This window comes from Tinamus guttatus, unplaced genomic scaffold, assembly GCF_059628265.1.
Source record: "Tinamus guttatus ecotype Peru unplaced genomic scaffold, ASM5962826v1 Tinamus_guttatus_pri_ptg000056l, whole genome shotgun sequence".
NCBI lineage: Eukaryota > Metazoa > Chordata > Aves > Tinamiformes > Tinamidae > Tinamus > Tinamus guttatus.
The window spans coordinates 897,425-916,256 of NW_028288590.1; the positions used below are offsets into that span (position 1 = coordinate 897,425).

Below are 18,832 nucleotides of genomic sequence, written 5' to 3' on the forward strand. Positions count from 1 at the left end.
GAATTATGCAGCTTCTATTTTCCTTTATGTTAAAAAAGAATACATTCATAAAACTTTCCTCATGGTTCTTTTGTTTAAACACTCTCAATCTAAGTGTAATTGGCAATACAAAGTTGAAAAGTTGCAACTTACTTTAGCCTGACTTGTAGATTATTTGCAAGCTCCTGTTTGGCAGTGGTACATTTCTGCTTAATATCCAATAGTTTTCTATGATTAGTTAACATAATCATCAGCTGATTTGCATGACTCAAACACAAATCAGGCAGCACAGATGGATCTTTCAAGTTTTCAGCTCTCTTCTGATTAGCCAAAAATCCCTAGAGGACAAGAGACATTTGTTACACAAGCTTTATGACAAGCAAAAAGCACTGAATCCTTTAGATATTCCATGTTCATATGATCAAGTGGTCCATCTCTTCTGTAAGAATGGGAGAGGTTTTAATAAAACTTCCTTTAACTATTCTCGAATATAACTGAATGCTGCATATAGTCAAGTGTTAAAGTTATTTTTCTTATTCTTAATCTATTCTAGATAAACCTTATCTGAAGTCCTTCTCCTCAAAAAAATACCGATATAACCATATAATAACTTTAAAAAATAGCCAACATAAATGAAAGATTATAAAGTTGATGCCATATATAAGAAAGTAGCTACTGGAAAGAAAATGATCAACCAGCATTCTAGATTCTGCTAAAAACCAGCTTGTTGTCTTCTGACATAAGTAAAACTTGCATCAAGTTACAGAGAAGTCAGCGGTTGGAAATTAAGACGTGAAGCTAATTTTCCCCCCATCATTCTCCTAAGTACCTATGCATGAATTCAAACATGACCTTCATTCAATTATCCACTGATTAGGAAATACATAATCATTAGGAAATTTTAGGAAAACTTAGGTTTACAGTTATTCAAGAACTAAGATAAACTACTGAAATTCCCTAGTGAAGAATGTATGAAGAATGACATACAAAATAGTTATTCTTGCATGTGTTAATATTTTAATATGACAAATATTTTCCATTAGAAGCACACATTTTTAGCTGCCCTTAACCTTTCCAAAAACGTTGTTTCTTGACCTTAGCTTTTCCATATACAGGTTGTATTGAGCAGACTTCCTGGTTTGGGAGCAACAAAGAACTCTAGTGGTATCCTGGAGTCAGTTGGGAAGAACATTTCTAGCCGGTCAAAGGGGGCGATTATTCCCTTCTGCTGAACCCTGGTGGGGCCACATCTGGATTGCCAGGTATAGTTCTGGGCTCCCCAATACAAGAGAGACACAGAGCTAGTGGAGTAAGTTCAGCAACCAGGATGGATTGGAACATCCTTCACATGCAAAAAGGTTGAGAGCACCAGAACTACAGAAGGCTGAGGAGGGATCTTATTAATGTGCATAAATATCTGAAGGGAAGGTGTATGGAGGATGGCGTCAGACTCTTTTCAGTGGTGCAATAGGACGAGAGGCAACAGGCACAAGCTGAAACATGAGAAGTTCCATCTGAACATAAGGAATTTATTTTTTACTGTGAGAATGACTGAAGTTGCCCAGAGAGGCTGTGGAATCTTCATCCTTGGAGATATTCAAAAGATATCTGGCCAGTCCTTCTGTTAGTACTTTACCTACTGAAATTTGATTTTAGGATTTTAAATACTGAAGTAAAACCTACAGGTCTCCTGACTCACAGGGTACTTGAGCTACCCTAATCAAGGGCCACCTGCATCAAATACCCCAATGCCCTCTGATCTGAGGCAGTCAAGAGAGCTCACAAGCAGCTGCTATACCTAGCCAGAGCTTCTGCCATAAGAAGCAAAGGCCTCCTCCACTGTAGTCCTTGCCTACCTCCCCTTTCCTATTAGCAGCAATCACCCTCTGGTTCCTCAGGAGTCTCCAGAAAGCCCCTCCCATTCCAACAACATCCTCAGAATTTCTAAGCAGAGTCCAGACACTGTTGTGCTGCCTCTGTCCACAGTGTGTCAGCTGCACTCAATTTAGCATAAACTTACTGCTAAAACTATTCGTTATTTCAGGACAGGCTCCACTTTCAAGCAATGCTGCCAGAAGGACTGGTAGCACCCACCTTTATGCAACAGCCAGTGGTTCAGAGGATGCAGCAGGAACCAAGATATTGGCCAGAGAGAGAATGCTGTTCACTTACTCCCACTAAGATATCCCACTGTGCAAGCAAAGACAGGAAACTCCTATCCCTTTCTTTATGCTTCAGCTTTGATGTAAAGCTGAAAATCTGACTGCTAGATAGTGATCACACACATTTAATCTAGTGAGGACACACTACTCCCTCCTCTCACTAGGAGTCTGAAATGACCTTTTACACCAAAGAGATGTGTAGTTCTGTGGAGCTCCAGCTCCCCTTTTCTGCTCATAAAGAAGAGCATGTCTGCTCATAAAGAAGAGCATAAAGAAGAGTAAAAGGAAACAATTGGCAACAGGCAAATTATATCAGTATGGATAGAGCTACACAACAGCTAAGAGGAGTAAGGACTGGAGAAGCTCACCAACTGACTAGATGTTTTATTTGATCCTGGAATTAGTCCAGGGTCAGAAAAAGACAGCACACAAAGTAAACCAGCAAATTAGTCCTGAACGCAGTCCGTCACCTAAACATGCCATCCTGGCACGACACCAGCTTCGTGCATCGTCGTTGCCTTCCATTGCGGACTTTCTCCTTTTGTTTCTGCCTTATATTTAATGAGCCTGGATGAACTAGCAAGGACAAACAGATTCATCACAACTGGTTTGCAGGAACTCATAGCGGACAAAAAGTTGTCCGCTCTTCAAAGTACTAAGAATACGTACCAAACCTTTGCAGCAACTAGACTGAAGGTAAGCTAAAAAGTTGTATTATATTAATGTATATTATATTAATAAAACTATATTAATTATATAAATTACATAAATTCTTCTTGCCACAAGAACAATTGCCCTCCGTCACGTCATACACACAGATACCAAAAGATATCTTTCTTCCAAAAGATAGGAAGAAACTAAATAATACTTATGTTAATAAAGAACAGAAATAAGCATGATTAATAAAACGGCGTGTTACATCAATTCTTCACAACTCTAAAGTGTTCACTGCTTTTCTGATGAACTTACTAGAATTGTTTTTGCTTCACCATATTTTAACTGATTGTTACTCACTCTGAAAAACATTTCTAAAAAAAGAAATGAGAAACAATACTGTATACTGATGTGCCTCAAATCAGTAGTTTGTTTTATATTGATTGGTTGAAGATTTAAATCTTTCTCCATATTTATACCCAAAGGAATCTTGATGGAAATAATTATAAAAATATACAGCTTAATAAGCAGTTGATAGCTCTGGATGTAATGCATTTACTCTTATTTCAAGTCTGTGATATTACACATGAAAGGCTATTTTTTTTTACTTTGCTTTTCTTGAATGTATATACATACATTATGCATTTAGAATAATTATACATAAAAATATACATGAAATGACATGAAAGTAAACCTTGTGAAATATTTAAGATGCAGCACTGTCTGTTACCAACTCTAATATTTTGGGCTGTTCTAATGCTATAGAATGAATATTTAAACGAATATGTGAGTTACACACTGAAAATATGAATATAAGATACAGCAAATCCCAAGTTTTAAAGTTAAATTTTAAATAATATTTTTGAAATCAAAATATTTTACAGTATACATACATCTATAAACCTACCAACCATATATGTATTACCTGAGCAAGTTCTTTTTGTTCGTTTACCAGTCTGCTGCAGCTTGCTATCATCTGGTCCAATGCATAGAGCCTATCCTCAAGACCTTTAATAGCCTTCATGTTCTGATTATCTAGTTTGGCGATAGTTTGCCGACATTCTGCCAAAAAGGGTTGGATTATCCTTGGATCAAGCTAAAAGGAAAGAAAAAAAAAAAAAACAAAAGAAAAAGATAGGTACATCCTTTTTTTTTTTTTTTTAAGCAGAATACCTGATACTGAACATGTAACATTGAAACTCATTTTTAAAGTTCAAGAAGCAAGTTTTTATTAGCACTTAGCCTTCTAAAAGAGCAATATGAATTTTTATAGCCTTAATATTTTTCCCATATAGTTCTATAGCTTCTCCTATTATCTTTACTAGAATTTTCATTTGAATCCTACATATGCTTACATCTTTTGTCAGTTTCAAAATTCTGGTTTAATGAGTCTCTGGATTTTATATTATGACTTGAATTTCTTTAAAGTCTTCTGGAGGAGCAGAGCATGCAATCAAATTCCTGAAACCAGAAACATAAAATGTGGACGTGGGAAAAGAAGGATGTTATTAAAGCAAAGAAACCAGTCTCCACTGGTCTTAATGGAAAGCATGACAGAAAACAGAGGAGAAAAAAAAAAAAAAAAAGAGAGAGACCTATTAGGCTCTCTAGAGAACACTTTTAATTGATGGCTCCTTAGATAAGAAGAGCAGTTCTAGACAACTGGAAAACAAGCTATAGAAAGATATGGATGCTATACATTTTGATAATATTTTTGGTATTATGTTTTTTAAAAATTGAAAGTTTATCACATTCCTTTACAGCCCATTATTCAGAAAAGATAAATTTGGAATATTAAGAGGCAACAGTAAAGTCAACAGATATTAAGGATGATTCCTCAAGTTTCACTATAAGAACAATACAATAAATTAGCGCCTTCATTTATCTAGGTAAGGAAGAAAGCAAAAAAAATAAGAAAAAAGAGGCAATTGCAATAGGACAGAGTTTAATTTAAACATAAAATAAGTTAGGAACACACTTAAGAGTCATTAGGCATGAGCAGGAGATGAACACATTTATCCCAAAGGGCTTGTGAACACCATCTGTTATGTGAAAACCTGTTGAAAGAGATATTGCCCTGCGGGGCCATACAGAACTGTCAAAATCCTGGCTCTTTTGTCACCATGGAGCATTTCTACCATTTCACTTACACCACTCAACAGACGAACTAAACCTCTAAGAATTAACTTACATATCCTGAATGTTAACGTGAATAAAAACATCATTTTCTCTAATTGTATTAAAGCTTTCTTTCATCACTTTTTAATTCTGGAAATACGCTATTGAATGTAAAAAAGTGGAGAAACATTACAATTTAAAGAGCAGGTACCAACATTAGGTCTTTCATCTGCTTCAAGTGTGTGCGTGGGGAAGCCAGTAAGGGGAAGTGTTAAACAGTGGTAATAAATCCAGGATAAATAAAGTGACAAGGTACTTTAAGGCTTTCTTAAAACTGAGATGGAAGGGCTAAGTTCGAGCATCTGATGAACAGTCTCAAGTAAACTGTCTTCAAGAACCAGTGATTAACACCATTTCTGGGATTCATCCAGACAGCTCTCATATAGAATTCATTTTCACTGACATTCTGCTAGGGATTATATGTCTGTTGTGTCAACCTGAACTGTTTCTTGCATGGGAAAATAAAGAACATATGGGTGGGGGGAGGTTTTTTTTTTTTTTTTTTTTCCTCCCTCTTTTAATAAAGAGCAACCAGAGAAAACTTATCCCTCCTCTTCCCCTTGGCAGTTTTTTTCCTTAATCCATTCTTTGCCCTGTTTGTGACAATCATATCAGTATCTCTATTCACTGGTTGATAATAATTGTTCTTCTCTTTTTCTATTCTTCTATTTAAGTACCTACAGCAGTATTTGGAAGACACTTCGGGTTAGTTCCTACTTCCCACTCGCTTTCTGCAAGTAGGAGCTTCATTTTGGAGAACCACTTAAAGACAAGAAGATCCATAATCCTAGCAGCACAGAAAATGCTTCAATACCTTCATAAAGAGGAAGTTGGGGTTTTTTGTTTTTTGTTTGTTTGTTTGTTTTTTTTTTTTTTTGGAGGGGGACACATTGAGGATGAGGGGTGCAGATGGGGAACAAAACAGATCAAGACTGATTAGTTGCCCACAGTATCATCCAACTGAATTAGAGAAGTGCCCTCACCTTATTTCTGCTCGATAACACCAACATTTCACTTTAATAGGAGAAATCAGATTTTTTTTTTCTCCCCCCCAAAAAGCAACTCAAGTTGTAAAACAATTACAGTAGTTGAGACAAAAGGTTGCTGATTGGTCTTGAAACAAGGACTGAAAAGCACATAATTACAACATATCCTCTCTAAAATGTGTGGAATATGCCAAAGATTACAAATTGATACAAGCATTTAACTTAAAAACAAGCAAACACACACACCCCTTTGACTTTTCATACGTGTATCTTTAGAATCACTAGAATAATACATGGAAGTAATTGTATAACACTTCCCTCTTAAAAGATTTATTTTTGGAGTTACACTATCCCTGATAACTAGGGATATGCACAAGCGAATGCATTCTCTCCCAAACTGAACCACCACGTTTGTCAATGTGGTTGTAAAGTGGGAGAAGTCACCATGCGGTGCCACAGATGAACAGGGCAGAGGATCATCTCAGGCTTCAGGGGTTAGGGAGCCTTTCACCTACTAATACCACTGTTTTTACTAAGGAGATCCCCGCCTTTACTGCCCACTTACTCACCAAGCCTTTTCTCCACTACTAGAATTGAAGCCTGCCTAAGATGTCTCAATATTTAGTTCAATTTGGGAGCTACTTTTGAGGTGGAATCCAAACAAAAAACAACATAGTATTAACAAGCAGTCAATTTCCTATCTACATCAGGATGCCTGTATAGGACTGGAGTCTAGAAATGATGACAGTAGGACTGTCTTAAGATGGAAATAAACTGCTCAAGACAAAGATCATATTCTTGTTTCAAGGATTAGACTGCAGTAATATACAATTAAAAATATGCAAAACTGGGTTAGACAATTTTAAGTTTAAGTGACAGCTTAAATTATAAACCATCAAGAAAGCAAGGAATCACAAGGAAAAAGTAGTGTGTTTTTTTTTTTTTTTAAAAAAAAAAAGATATAATGGTCAAAATAGAAGTAACTCAGAAACAAAAGTGAGTAAGACTGCAATCTGCTAGTTGCAGAAATATGAACTAGCATGTTAGGCTCTTCCACATCTGCTGCATTAGTTTGTACATATTTAAAAAAAGTATGCATATGGCATAATACAGTATATAAAACTACCACAATTAAACCACTCTGTCCTGTATTTAATTGAAATTTTTCCAGGACCAAAGTTAATGTTATTTCTTTATTAAAGATAATGAAATTTCTGTTTCACTACAGCTATAATTTCCCTTTAAACAAAAGCAAAGAACAGATTTGGCTTTAAAAGCTACAAAAAGAACAGCTCCCCTTTTTTCCAGGCATAAAAAGATGGTGAGAAACAAGCAAAATGATGAGCAATCACTGGCAAATAGTTTATTAAAAGTCTAATTCTTAAAACTCAAGAACTCAAAATACTTTTTTGCACTCCCCGCTTTGTTCTACATTCACAAAGTCAGCAGAGAAACAAGTTATAGAAAGGCAAGACTCTTCAAAAGCTTTGGTCTCTGGCAAATAAACAGCAACTTTCCATGGGAAATTCTCAACACAACGTGAATTTAAGAAATGTTAACTTACCCTGCTCATAGAATCAAAACATTTTCTGACCAACGATTCAACATCATTAGGCCTATCTTGAACATTTATCCAGTCTAACAGAGACACGTTGAAGGAAGGCTGATCATCATCTCTCAGTTCTACTGATGTTTCACTGTCCCGGACAGTAGCATTTTGACTGGATTCCTTATCTTCTTTTACATTTTCAGTATCTGTGCCATCCAAAGCTGACCGTTCGACTGACTTGCAAAAAGAGGCTAACATTGATTTATTGTTCATTTTAGATAAATCAGAATAAAGCACCAGTTCTGGAGATTTCTCATCCTCAGTTTCTTCAGTTTCTGCCCCTCCACGCTCAGCTGAAGAATCCAGTCTTCCTAAACACTCTCTGTAACTATGTCTTGTTAGGCACTCCAGCAGGGGTATCTTGGCCATCACAGACACAGCTGAACCCAAGCTTTTTTAAAAAGGGCAAAAACGAAAAACCATCAGTATGCAGAATCTAGTATTACATAATAGTCTAGATGCAAGCCACTTGTGAGTACTAGAAAAGTACTATTTTCATCTTTTAAAACTGAAATATCCTTAATAAGCCATATGCAGTTTTACATTAAAGTTTACATGAATTAGGTAATTATGTTTTCAAAAATACTACAGCCAGTAGCATCATCCTTAGAGGAAGGGTAAAGAAGGTACTAAAACTTTCCTTAGCTCTCCTTTCTAAACTTCTGATTCAACTTGTGTTTATAATACTACATTAAAAAAAAAAAAAAAAAAAAACACCAGTTTGATGAATTGAGGCATGCCAATTTTTTAAAGTACTTTTATGTTTACATCCTGCAGGGAAACCAATGCTTATTAGCAGTGGGTTGATGTTCTCTAGATGTTACTTTCGTGGACTTTGAATAGTTTCTATAACTGGTATGTACGGAAAAAAAAGTTCAACTTTTCAGGTAATCCATAGTCATGCTTTATTTCTTTAAGCATCCAACAACAGCTTATATTCTATTAGGCAAATTACAGATAGAAAAGCCCTGTAATACTAGTGTTCAGAAGGATATCAAAGGCTTTTTTTGAAGTAATGGTCAGAATTTGTAGGATACAAATACACATACAGAAAGATAAATTTTGTCTTATAAATAACTTTAAATCAGCTTCATGTTTTATTCTCAACACAGATCATTATTCCCAACACATTTTGGTGAAATTAAGGTCATTAATTTAGAAGTGCAAATATTTATTTAAAATATACTGTTTAGTGTCTTAATTTATTACCTAGCTACGTCTAGTGTACATTTGGAAGGACTCCATCTCTTAAACAGCTGTTCATTAATGAGCTTATCTTCTACATAATTTAATACATGCTTCTATGTGCTAATGAGTACAAAGAAAAGTGTCACTTAAAAAAATGACTGCTATGGAGCAAAAAGCTTTCTTGGAAAAAAGGAAAAAAATCCAATAATCGCATGCTTGATTAATTAAAACTAACACACAAATCAAAAATATATTTTTAAAATAAAGTAACTTTTGAGGCTGAAGTTTAATGGCAAACCTACTGTGTAAGTTTCAACTTGATATCATCTATGGACTGCAAATAGCTTGAATATACACTTTCAAACTTGAAAAGCAACTTTTGGTAAGAGTATGTACAATCTTCTAAATTGGCCATTATGGCAGCCCAGCCTTGGTGCTGAAGATGTTCATCATGTACAAGACCTTCACAAAAGGAGCAAAGCTTCTTAGCAACCTCATACATTTCCTGCAGAAAAAAAAAATAAAAAGATCAGAATATGTAAACAACCTTAGAGAGATTTTTAGTCTTATATTGCTACCACAGTGAAGCGAGATACTTAGAAAAAAGAAAACAGGACAGTGCTAAAATAGAAAGTTTTAGAAGATATACTATCAAAGAAGCTGTGTAATTTAAAACAAGAATAACCAAACTTCTTTCACTCTTATGTAAAATACTAAATAAAAATATATTTAATATACAAACACAGACATGGAGATTTTTTTTTTCAAAACAGATGAAAGTAGCAATTCCAAAAAAGACCTTGTGCAAATAAACACTGCTAATATAAGAAATTCAGTGCATACATACATTAATAATAATGCTTGTACTACTCTGATGGAAGCAGCTGGCAAATGAGGTACATTAGGGAGAAACAAGAGACAAGCAAAAACTCAAGACAATGAACAGCAGCATCACCCAGCTGAAGGGCAGGTGGATTAGATGCAGAGAGAGAAGCCCAAGGGTAATGGCAAGGCAGATGTAATTGAAATCTTCCAGTGATTAATAAACCAGACGCAACAAGATGAGTAGCAGTGAAGAGTGCCCACAAGTCTTCAAGAAAATACTCTGAAAACTTGCTAAACTACCATGTAAACTTTTCCATTAAACAAGTGGATGACAAAAAGTCTACACTTATAGCAGTATATAACTGCTATAAACAGGTCAGAACATTATTGCACAACTGGGAAGAATTAAACTGGAGAGCTAGGTAAGGCAAGTATCACATCCTATTAGGAGTAAACTAATGCCAGCATGCTATTGCTCTTAACTCTAAAGTTTTAACTACTAATAAAAGTAAAATAATAGCTATTTTTAAGTTTACCATTTGAAGAAAACAGAGACTGGCCCCCAGAGCAGTGCTTACTTCTCAAGCATCAAAACTGAAGACCAAAACAAAACCTAAGACACACGGTAAATTCCCCAGCTCAATACTTTACAATAATTCACTATACTGTAAATATTCTCCCGAAGATACTTGTATGATGGTTGTTAGTTACCTACCCTCCAAGAAAGAAAGTACTACTACATTTCCCCTTAAGGTAAACAGAAGAAAGCCACTAAATTTTTAAATTATTCAAATACAGTGAGAGGGCAGTGCTAAAATTGTAACAGCAGATATTACAAAAAGCATTTGTTGCTGACTACGTGATTAGCAGCACACACACATGTATACAGAAAAACTTAAGAGTCAATAATGACAGCTTATCTTACCCAAATAAACCACAAAACCGCAGATCATTTTATTAAAACATTTCAGAACTTATTGATAGAAAGTGTGGCAAAATTCCACTCCTTCCTAAACTACCAGTTTATCCAAGGTACTAGCAGATGAATTATTAATATGCACACATACCTATACATTCAATTTTAAAGAAATCAAAAACTACTGCAAGATTCACCAAAAAGTATATGAAGCTGAGAGGGCAACCAAGAGTCCCCATCATGTTCCAATGCACTCATGGATTTAAAAATAACAGTTTGGTTTCACACCACAAACAGGATTTCATTCCCTAATTCAACCTCACTTGAAAGTCCTAGCAAGAAACCAAAAAGGGAGGGCACATGCAAACTACACTTTAGTTTCAAAATTAAAACAATGCAAATAATCTACAAAATCAACACATTCCTCCCTACCCAGCCCACCCCCATTTTTTTTTTTATGGAGTTCCTTCTAGTGACCATCAGGGTTTACTGAGAAAAATTTAGATTTAACTTCTCCCATTGTAAAACAAATATGTTTCTTTAAAAATTTTGGATATTTTGAAAGTCTTAAATAGCATCCACTGTTTGATTTTCTACTTAAATCTGAATTCACAATAAGAATTAGGAGTTGCAGAGTTTCTTGTCTGGGATTCGGGAGGCTACCTTGACAACATGTGTTCTTAATTTAAGGTTTTAGAAAAAAGAATAAGAGTTGTTACAATTGAAATTTTTCATTACATTAGTGTTCCAACTTGATGATCTAGGAGTCTGATCTGCGACAATTTATCCAAATCAGATACTTCTCTCCACAGAGTGACTTTTAGGAATGTTAAGGATTGAAAGGACAGCATTTCACAACATCAAAACTTAATATTTGCTTAATTTTTAGAAATCATGTACCAGAGGAACACTCCAGTAAGTGTCAATATCTATGATGCAGAGAAGTCTACAAGAACTGCTATATAAGAAACAAAAGATACCCAAATAAAAACCCGGTTCATTTAACATCTTTGATATCACATAAGCTACGACACCCCGGTGTGTGCACAGGAGATGTGAGCATTGAAATAAAATTGCACTATGTAAAAAGTAATAAATATGATACTGACAGGTAACAGAAGTTTTTCCAAACTATTTAGATCTCAAACTGGATCGAGCTGCAGAGTTACACCCATCTTGCACAGATATACCAACATACCTAGAACACTGACAATTTCCCTGTACCATGGGTAACCTGGATCTCAGGAACACCACTAGCAATTCATGACTACATGAACCCAGGCTAATTTGAGCCTGCTTGTATACTGAACAGGCAATGAAGGCACCTTAATTTTTTTTACTGTCAAGAAATTCACAGGCTCACAAGAAAGCTTTTATCTGTAGTCAACTACTTAAATAGAATTATTCTCTTCTATCATCATACTTTAAGTTGATTCTTCTGATCAGTTTGACTACGAGACTTGGTAATTACTGTATTTATCAATAGAAGCGAGAAAAACATAAGCAGAATATCTAAAACATGGAAAGTGTTTTTTTTCCCCATCCATCCAAATGTTTTCTATCAACTTCACACTGCATCTGTACTGCCCTATTGCTCATCTGAAGGAAAACAGAAATCATGGGAATACAGTTTGTCTGAAGTGTCTCTCTGAACTTACCTCTAAACAAAAGTTCTCAGGAAATGAAGGGTTCTTTCTATTCTCTACAATCCTGTGGCAAAAGGAAACAAGTCAAAGCCCTCTATTGCTAGGTACCTGACAGCTTCCTCACAGGTTTCAATCACTAGGAACAACCTCAGGCCACCAAAAGGAATACTCAGAAGTGAAATTTGTACAAACCCACATGGTATAAGACAGTAAATCTTTCCACAAAATATGGCGTCGAGGCTAGTATTCACAATTCATACACCTCAAAATAAGGCATCATTGTTACTACATAAAAACAGAACCTACAGAGGTTATTAGAGACCTGCAATTGAAACATTTAACTTCACTGGGATGGACACTGGGATTTCACAGTAATTTGTCCTCTTTTCACTAGACAGTTAATTATTCCATTAATTTTGAACACCACTGTGTTCTTTGGACATTTACCCATGCTGTTCAGGACTTCCCCCTCCCATCAGCATAATAGAGACCCTAGTTTCACTTCAGCCCTGTTTTCACCAGCGTTAGTCCTGTCTTCATTAGCTCACAGGCTAAGTGACTTAACTTGCCCCTGGCAAAGAGCACTTAGATACTAACGCAAAACACCACAGCCAGTAAATCAAAACACACCACAAAACAAACTATAACTTCCAGTAGCTTCACTTGAAGCTATCCAGGTCATATTCTTGTAGCGAACAACAGATCTGGCTCATGATGTATTAAGAATATGGGATAGGGTACTGATCCTATCTGTTTATGAACAATTTATAGAAAAGTCTGGATTTCTATGGATGAGCTAAAGGTATGTCCAGCTAATAGACTAATAATTCAGCCAAAGAGAATGAAAACTAGCAATTTGACCAGCTACACAATTGCTACCATGTCATAAAAAATAATAAAATAAAATAAAGGAACTCCTTTCCAGAGTATCTGAGGGCAGCCCTCCAGTCAAAGGGAAACAGTATCTGTTAAAACTGCAGAGAAACAGCTGCTTTTAAGAGGTAGGGTATGCTTCTTGGCCAAGTAATATAAAGCATTTGGATCTATACCAAAATGATGCACACTCTATGACTACAGTCACGGCTTTAGGTGATCAAATGAAACAATTATGCAATTATTCATCTTCAGAAAAGTTGGCTGACTGGAATTGTCAGTTTGAAGATGACTCACATCAACTATGACAAGAAATGCCAAGTGCACCTACTAATAAACAGTGCAGGATTCCATCATCTTTCTTCTGGACAAGTAACTAAATGAAGTTCAGTTAAATCAATAGAAAAAAATATATGCTAAATTAACAGAAATAAATTTAAGCAACAGTGCTAAAGACCAAAAGATTAGACAAGGTCAACACAACACAGTTCACTGCAGAAGACACTGTGTGAAGAATAGCCTGTCTCCTCGTACGCTGGTGTGTATATGAATTTGTACAAACACTGTGTTCTTCACTGTCCACATACTGCAGCTCAAGGCCTAAAGTGCTGAACTGGAAGAAGGAAACCAGGCTACTTGTAAAATGGCAAGCTGTAATACTTCAAGCACAGCTAAGTCAAAGGGAAAATATACCGGGATATAAAACAAAAATAGGCTTAAAGGGTTGCTCTAACTAGGATTTAAAAACCAACCAACAGATCCAACAAACACTGAACAAAGACTTTTTACAGAAAAGCCTAAAGCAAAAGCACTGCCACATTTGACAAAAGCTAGGACAAGAATTTCAATTTAATTGGTAGAGGAAGAAGTTAAGATCCTAGATGTACTTTAAAATAAAGTACTAAGTCTCTAGACTATCACTTCTATAATAAGTTAATGATCCAGGCCAAAAACAAGATGTGAAAAACACTTAATATACCTTAAATTTATGAAAACTGAAAAATATATTGGAGATACCTTGATATAAAACTGATGGAATAGTGGAAAACCGAACAGGTGATAAGAGATTTGACACAGGAATATTTTTGGTTAGGAGATATTAAAATCTAAAAAGCTTATATATAGTCAGTGAAATCAGTTTCAATCAAAAAAGAATAAAGAAATTACTACTTTTACAAATTCCCGTATCCCCACCAAGTTGCAAGAACACAAATATTGCAGCCATACTTCAGGCTTTTAGCTCAGGAAAAAGATGTTTACCAACAGTAAAATGAACCACATTGACTTAAGTCATAAAAGTAGCCGAGTTGTTCAGGTGACAATGACTCATTTATGTAGGCAAGAGCAGGATCCAAAGGAAAGTTGCAAATCAAGAAAAATAGCTTCTGTTTGTGTTATGAAAAATGTTACATTTGTGAAAAAAGTCTGAAAGATGAAACAAGCAATGACTTAGTAAGAGCTTAAGTTCATGTTATAAAAAGCCTTTAGCAAAAATTGAATAAATTTTCTATGCTGTTCAAGTTAATATGCAGAATAAGATTATTTACCCAAGGCCCCAAATTTAGGCTACCAGTAAGATGGAAAAAGACAGAGGAACCATTCTGAACTAAAAGATTTTTTGTTCAAGCTGTACAGTAATTAAGGATGTCAGAAAATCACAAATAAAATGAAGACAGCAAAGCAGATTTTAAACCAGCGCTCATCAGCTATGGCTACCCTAAGAGACATGAGGTAAACATAAGCTTTTCGACAGGGAAAAGACAGAGAGGGAAAAAGACACAGATCAAGAAAAATATATTATAAGAGTCTAGAACTACTATTCATTGTGAAAAAGAATGTGAAAGGTCATATGCTAGTGTATACAAAGTACGGATCAGAGAGTGCAGCAGAAATACCTATTTGCCTTTCTTCACAGTGCAAACAGAAAAAGCTCAAAATCAGGTGAGAGAAAAGGTGTGTGGGGAGTGCACCTTTCACATAGTTCTAAAGCACACTTGCCACCTCAGATACACACAGAAGTCACAGATACTATAAGACTGGTTAAACTCAAAAGTTTCTAGGATGGGTTAGAACAAGGAAGATTACAAATATTGAAGCCACTGTATCCCAAAATACCTGTCATTTTCCACATGAAAAGAAACCAAGTTTTCCTATTTGTAAAATATAGGCAGAACATAAGCTACAAAGCTAAGAAGTCTAAATGAACATCAGGAGTCAGTGACATCTCCAAAGCAACTTAGACTGTAAATTTGCAACAGACAAATTTTGCAAAAATATCTCAAAATGTAAGGTGCAAGTTACACACCTAACCCTTTTTCACATATACATTGTCACATCCCTCATCCACCCACTTCTTACCATCTCAGACTTCTTACCAAGTCTGATTATATTGTATGCTCTGGAAAGAGCAGAGACTAGAGACTAGTAGGTAACTTTTTTTCCCTCCACATAGTTACATACCAGTGCTACTCATTTTTGCCAGGGATGGGTAACATTTGACTGAGTTACACTTTAGACTCTAATCTTCCATTTTTCTGATTTCTGTCATACACTACCAATCATGCCATCCTCTAAATAATTAAAACTATCAAAAACACTTGTTTGTACTGTGATTTTGCTTTTCTAATCTTGTTTACAAGTTAGCAAATTCATTTAAAAGGGACAAACCTCAGGACCCTTTCACACACATGTAGCACGAAGTCTCCTGTGCAATATGTTCAACATGGCTTTCAATGCATCATTCTTACCACTACTACAAAATTCCAGAGCTTCCCTAGCTCTCTCCAGGCCAATATTAAGGGTTAATATCCCATGCTCCCTCTTCCTCCTAGCCCAAAACCTTATGGGAAACCCTGAGTAAGATTAATGTTCTAACCACATTCTCAGTCTTCCCTTAATTTTTTTTTTCTGAATTGCCACTTACTACGCTTCACGACGACATTGTGAACACCTGCTTTAATGCTACACTAATACTTTGTCACACAGTTTTCACTCCCTGATACACATAAAAATCACAGTCTATTCACTATCTTGGCTCAAAAATAATGTTTTAACAAGAAGTCCTCAACCTCCCCAAGAGGTACCCAATAATCTTCCACAGCATAACACAAAGCCTATGATTTTCAAAAACTTTAAACTTCTGATAAAATGAACCACTGGTAAGAAGGTATATGAGATTTAACAATATCACTCAAATTAACCAAAAAAAAAAAAAAGTATTTCAAAAACTACAATCCTTGTAGGCCTTTTACAAGCTGAGAAATACTAGAAGGGGCAAGAAGTAGGGTAGGAGACAATCTTAATCAAGATCAGCCTGCAGGCTAAAAATAAAAGCTCCATTCTTCTTAGATCCATGTTTAAAGACTTTTAAATACTAATCTTCTTCCTCCACTAGTACAAACATATGCCATTGAGTACAAAGGACTTTTTTTCTTGAAAAATCAGCTAGTGAATCACAATCAGTCTCTCTAAGTTAACATTTTAACTCTAGTTGGCCACAGAAACTTTTAACAGTATTTTGATAGTATTTTAAAAATACCAGCTTCCCTAACAGAAGAGGACTTGCCAACAAAACAACCTAGTCAAGATCTTAAGTAATTAAAACCGAAAGACTGCAATAAAACAAGGTTTGCTCTGTATATTAATATAGCCTTCAAAATCAAGGCAAAAAGAGGGTAGTATTAACAATTCTTTTCTACTCCATCAAAAAGTTAAACAATCAGAAGTCAGTCTTGCTGACTCTTATAATATCCTCTTACCACTCTCACAAATAATGGTTTTGAAGTACTTGCAGTCTTGGCGGCTGAAGAGAGAATTTTCACATTTCCCTTATAAGGAGTAAAAATGAAAGTCTTCACTCCTAGCTCACTATCCACTCTTCTCAGCAGGAGAGTCATATGATTCACAGATCATTAATAACTCAAAGCTCTGTTTACTAAGTCAGGAACAACTGTCAACAGGTCAGAAGGGAAGGAAGAGAATCAACCAGAGTGAAAATAGCCTTTGCCTAAAAATTAGGCAATATGTCAGGGTCTGATTGTTCAGCTTACTTCTCCCCATTATGACAGAGAAGGAAGCCAGAGAGAAAAAGAGTACTACGTAAAACAAACAAAAAAACCACCACTGACTCTATACTTACCACGGAATTCAGTTGTACAATATTCAAAAAGTCATTTCAAACAAAATATTGAGACTGCATTAAAAATTGTCCCTGAAACCAAGAAACTCTACTGCCAAGACAACGTATTAAAAGCCATATACTACTACTCCTTGTGCCAAGTGTAACACATACTTCTTTCCCCACTCCCAGCCATGAAAGTTCAAACGTTTAACACAGTAACAACACTTAATGCACTTATGTAAAGAAAATGAAACAACATTTCCCAGTATGAAGCAAAGCAATCAGCTCAGTTATTGAACATATTACACCATGTCTTTGAACATCACACACTTAATATATTATTGCTGGGCATAAAGCTTCCCCTAGCAAAGTTATGAACAGATAATGAAACTGAAATTCTGAAAAGGTTTTCTATATGAACAGAAATCAACATTTATTGAAAAAAATGGGGGAAAGTGAGAGCTTATTTTTATTAATTCTTCAACATTTGTTCAGAGGTGAAAATCAAAATGGAAGCTGGGAAAGGTACTTTTAAGAATTATCCTGACAATTTTCTACTTGATTTAAAAATGTCTACCGAGGAACAACATTTCCTGTTTTCAGGTTGAGGCAGACTAAAGTTTCTGAAAATAAGACAGAGCACTAAGGCAAGAGTCCAAAAGAACCAGATTGTTGTTATTTTGCAGGTGCCAGAAGAACACACTTCCACAAATCTTTACTTTACTGTACAAATCTGTATTTTACTTTTGACAGAAGTGTAGAGTATACTGAAGAGGCAAGAACTTTTCAACACCTACCTTGAAAGGACAGACTCCCAAGAACACATAATCACTAATATGGCATTTTTCCTGCTTTCTGAACAAACTATTTCAAAATTTATATCAAGCAACCTCTCTGACATGCAAAAAAAGTTATTTTTCCTTGGTTTACAAGTATATCAAGAGTTTACTTACCACAGCAAGCTGTGTTCGTGATGCCACTGTATGAAAAACTGCAGGCATCATTAGAGATTCTTCTACCTTTAATTCCATCTCATTCTCTGCAGAAAAGGTGGTTTTGGGGATAGCTGGTGGGCGTTCACACAAGATCATTTCTTTGTTGAATAAAAAAATTGGATTGGTGTCCTATGCTCAAAAAACAAAACAAAGCCAGACACTGAGTAAATGCAATATATTATACAATCACCGATTTCTCCATCAGGTACATAATGCATCTTAAAAGCACACTGAAATCTACATGTGTAAGCTGAATGCTTAAAAATGCACAAAACAGAAGAGCCAAAGCACAATACAGATGCATAGTAAAAAAAATCTATTAACATGTTTTTCTTCTTCTGAGTGTGATTTATAGAAGAATGCAGTATGCACTTACTGTTCCAGCACTGTAACTACAGACTCTTCTGTCTGGTGCCATACATTCTCCTCCATTGACAACCAGTACCTGGTGCTGAATAGCAATCTTATATTTTGTTTGAATTGCATGTTTCAGGTCAGCCACACTAGAGAAAAGAATGGGATGGGGGAAGGTGGAAAAGAAGAAGAAAACAAGATGGATGTCTCAGTTTCTCTAATTTATTCCTGTTATAAAGGCAGGTTTCTTGTCTATATTAAAACAGGACTTCATTTCCATCATCTATTGTATTTTTATTCCACATAATGACAATTTTTAAAGGGCTAGTCTATTGTATTCCACCAAG

At 35.5% G+C, this 18,832-nt stretch overlaps 1 protein-coding gene across 3 annotated transcripts in view; it reads right to left on the reverse strand.

Annotated features, from left to right (window-relative positions):
• Positions 1-18,832, reverse strand: part of RB1CC1 (RB1 inducible coiled-coil 1) — a 53,073-nt gene that overhangs the window by 28,997 nt on the left and 5,244 nt on the right. For 2 of the 3 annotated variants that reach the window (XM_010226010.2, XM_010226008.2), the window contains exons 3-8: positions 18,508-18,634; positions 18,090-18,260; positions 9,059-9,261; positions 7,524-7,959; positions 3,721-3,891; positions 133-317 (exon numbers count right to left, since the gene is read on the reverse strand). In XM_010226010.2, coding sequence (XP_010224312.2) covers positions 133-317; positions 3,721-3,891; positions 7,524-7,959; positions 9,059-9,261; positions 18,090-18,260; positions 18,508-18,634 — 1,293 coding nt within the window. The remainder of the gene's footprint in view (positions 1-132; positions 318-3,720; positions 3,892-7,523; positions 7,960-9,058; positions 9,262-18,089; positions 18,261-18,507; positions 18,635-18,832) is intronic. The other variant, XM_088540134.1, reaches the window with a different exon arrangement.